Raw genomic sequence first — 3,702 nt, 5'->3', positions numbered from 1 at the left:
CGTCTGGCACCAACAACCATGCCACGTTCAAAGTCACTTCAATCACCTTTCTTCATCATTCTGATGCTCCGTTTGAACTTCAGCAGCTCGTCTTCATCATGTCTACATGACTAAATGTTAATGAGCTGCTGACACCTGATTGGCTGATTAGCTATTTGCGTTGACAAGCAGTTGAACAGGTGTACCTAATAAAGTGGCCAATGAGTGTATACAAAACTTTTAAAAAGGATAACACTGGCGTTATTCTCCTTTTTTTTTCTATCAGTCCCAAAATCCACAGCCAGCTTATTAGTTTTGCAAACATTCAGTAAATAACTGTTGGCTTTGAACCACAGTGACGAGTCCTTACACATTAATGGAGGTCTCCAACACAGAAGAACAAGTTAGGACTATGAATATTACAGGAAATACTTGTCAACGCGTTAGTCATTTTCTAGGATTGGTTGACAATAAGAACACAGTGTTACTCAGACAGCTGAATAAATAAAGTTAGCACATTATCAAGATTTAAAACTAGACTAAATGATGTCAGATGAAAATGTGTCACACGGAGCAACAGCAAAATCTTCCTTATCCTGCCCGACATGTTATTAACTAGCCTGTGGAATAACCGCAGGTACCAGCCCTGGAAATTAACCTGACTCCTGTCTGACTGCTGAGCGTGGACACTTCCTGTGGCTGTCCTTTAAAAGTAAACTCACACATGCTCCAGTCATATAGGTTTGGATTTATTTTGATAAGGTGCAGCTCCTGATAGAGTTTCATGTTTCTTTTTCTGTGACTAAGCGACCAATGAAATCTTGCTGACTTATGAGATTTCTGGTCGACTAACATTTGGTCGAGTCCCATCTGATGTTGCATTAAAACCCTCTGAGACCTGCGGCATCACTGGACGTCCTTGGGTTCCCCCCACACAACAGGATTTTGGATCTTAAATATTTAACAAGTTTAATCTTCTGAACAGATTGGGGATGTAGAAAACACTTGACAGACCCTACACCACAGGAAAATTTGGCAAGATGATCTTTATAATCATCAAAAGTGTGACGATTGTCAGGACAGGGATTTGGGCCCAAATTGGCCTGATTTTCATGAACGCATGCCGAGCTTTAGCCAGAGCAGCTGCTGCTCTTTAGCTCCTCCCTTTAAAGTTTGGGTCGAGCAGTGATTTTAAGCCTCACAGACATGTTTGTGTAACTAAAGCCTCTCCTAATTAAGATCCTGGTTTGGCTGCAAACGGCCTTTTCTCTCCGGGATAATAATATATGCAAAGTGCAGTCGGAGGTCGACAGGATTACTGTGATTGAGTTGTGTTGAACCACAGAATAAACTGTTTGATCAGTCACCAGACTCGAGTGACCCACTGCTCCACTTTCACACCACAAACACTGTAACTGTGCAGCAAAGCTCTGGCTGTGTGGCGGAGTCACGTTACTGCCACTGATCCAGTCCATTCAGTGAAAGACAAACAGACTTTGAAGGAGGTTATCAGAAAAAAAAAAGGTAATTTAAGGTGAGATGAGTCGATGACATTTTTCACTCTGACTGAAACTCAATACTTTGAATCAGCTCTCTTTTCTGCACCTGGCGACATCTGGGAGGAAACAACAGGAAACTATGTCACACTACAGACTAACGTTACTGACCTGTGATCAGTGGGATTGGGTTTGGCAGTGATTGAATGAAATGGGTTACAGTCAGGTTAGTGATTAGGACGACTACACTAGGTAAGACTCCTAACAGCTGACAGTGGGACTCAACTTTACCTGGACATGAACCATAGCTATCCAGAGCACAGCTGGAGACACAAACACACAACAGTTTGAGGACAGTTTAAAGTTTAGCCAGTTGCTCTTGAGATCTGCTCTGCAATCAGAGAGCGGAGGATTTGTATTCTGCAGTACACAGAAATCATCAGTGAGTGGCGCTGTAAGGCCACACGGCAGGGTTTGGGGATGGGGTGTTTTATTCTAACAAGCAGCAGAGAATCACCAGGATGATTTCACGTGATAATAAAACTACTGAGACAAATATCTCACCTGGAGAAGGCTTCATCCAGTCCATCTTCTATCTCCTACAAGAAGAAGAAGAAGAAGAAGAAGAAGAAGAAGAAGAAGAAGAAGAAGAAGAAGAAGAAGAAGGTTTTAAAGCTGCATTATTTGAGGTATCTTCCTATATTTCAAGACACATTTGAAACACAGAAGATCCGAAATCTAGACTTAAAAAAACAAAGACGAAACAGCCTCACTTGTCCATAGGTGTGAAACAGAGCCAGAGGAAGAGGAGGAGATCTTACCCAGGCAGGGTTATTGTTGGTCTCAGAGGGCCTGTGGTTGTCCAGCTGATCCTCCTCCTCTATGTTCCCGTTGGTCTCCACCACCACATTCACACTGTCCTCAAAGTCCAACAGGTTGTCTGTGGCGACATCTTCTTAAAGGAGACGGACAGATAGATGACTTTACTGCCCGGCTCATTAGAGTCACATTGTGAGAGGTTGACTTTCATCGCTCAGCTGCGTAAGAATTAGAGAACTGAATAAGAACCTATCAGTGTGTTGTTACCTGTCCCTTTCAGGCTCCCCAGGCTGTTGGATCTCTCTGAGTGGGAGCTGCTGCTGGCCTCTCCAGCTGAACCCGACTTCACTCTCTTCCCTTTCTCTACAGTAGAGACGAACACAGAGACGTTACAAGAGCAGAAGCAGAAGCATCACCTGAAGCCTTACAGAGGGGCTGGAGATGGTGTGTGTCCGGTGGTGAGTGTGGCGCCTACCTTCTTTGGCAACTTGCCAGAGTTCAAAAGCTACCGTGAAGGCCTGGGCGACCGTCAGAGCCACCGCCTGAGCCTGGAGAGCAGGAGAAACACTTTGTTACAGAGCACGGCTCAGAGAGAGGACAGGAGTGTTTACCAGCCTGAGACGCTCAGGTATCTACAGACTGAAGGAGAAGAGTTACAGGTTTGATCATCTGCTGCTGTGACAGTGATGCTGAGTGAGGATGTGATCAACAGGAAGATCATCCAAGAAGGAAATATAAAAAAGCCTTTATTGTAGTGGCTAAATCATTGAAAGAGACAACATGTTTCAGTCACTGCAGGTCTTCGTCAGGGCTTTCAAAACATACTACACAGGTATGGCCCCACCTACACAGTGGCAGGAACCAATCAGAGGCCGTCACATATCATGTGCACTGCACCATTTGGTGTATTTGTCCGTCTGTCTCTGCACACCTGCCACGGCAGTGACTGGATCTAACTGAAAGAAATCCAACATCGACAGCTGCAACATTTTCTTTGTTATGACTGTTTAAATATGAGGAAATCCTCATTAATGTGACCTGAATTAACTTTAAATTTTCAAAAAAAAAAGAGTAAAGTTTACTGTAAAATAAATTTCTTCGTTTGATTTATGAGAGTTTAAATATCAAAATCCACGCTGCAGCTGGTTTGACAGTGCTGCTCGGTCTTGTCTGTCTGTGCACAGTGTCCTCTTAGTGCGCCACGTAGGAGTGGGCGGCCGCGAGCGTCACGTAGGTTTCCATCAGCAAAGGTTTGTGACAGAATCAGAGAGGAGAGGGAGAGACGCTGTGCTGCTGCCAGAGGAGCCACTGAATGAGTTCCCTCTGAGCGCTAAGAGAAGGAAAACATTCAGGACGCCACAGTTTATTCCACACTACTGAAGCTGCTCCTCTTTTTACTGGAACCACC

General features: G+C 44.4%; 1 protein-coding gene across 4 annotated transcripts in view; it reads right to left on the bottom strand.

Annotated features, from left to right (window-relative positions):
* The window catches only part of LOC126384448 (low density lipoprotein receptor adapter protein 1-B-like), an 18,382-nt gene that overhangs the window by 1,594 nt on the left and 13,086 nt on the right, over nt 1-3,702 (bottom strand). Inside the window, exons 5-9 of one of the 4 annotated variants that reach the window (XM_050035549.1) lie at nt 2,770-2,842; nt 2,562-2,657; nt 2,297-2,430; nt 2,040-2,074; nt 14-1,798 (exon numbers count right to left, since the gene is read on the bottom strand). In XM_050035549.1, coding sequence (XP_049891506.1) covers nt 1,639-1,798; nt 2,040-2,074; nt 2,297-2,430; nt 2,562-2,657; nt 2,770-2,842 — 498 coding nt within the window. In that variant the 3' untranslated portion in view covers nt 14-1,638. Of the gene's footprint in view, nt 1-13; nt 1,799-2,039; nt 2,075-2,296; nt 2,431-2,561; nt 2,658-2,769; nt 2,843-3,702 lie in introns of those variants that run through there. The other 3 variants (XM_050035550.1, XM_050035551.1, XM_050035552.1) reach the window with 3 other exon arrangements.

Source organism: Epinephelus moara, chromosome 22 (assembly GCF_006386435.1).
Source record: "Epinephelus moara isolate mb chromosome 22, YSFRI_EMoa_1.0, whole genome shotgun sequence".
Lineage (NCBI taxonomy): Eukaryota > Metazoa > Chordata > Actinopteri > Perciformes > Serranidae > Epinephelus > Epinephelus moara.
Note: the sequence above shows the minus strand (reverse complement) of the source record. Positions and strands in the feature narration are given on the sequence as shown.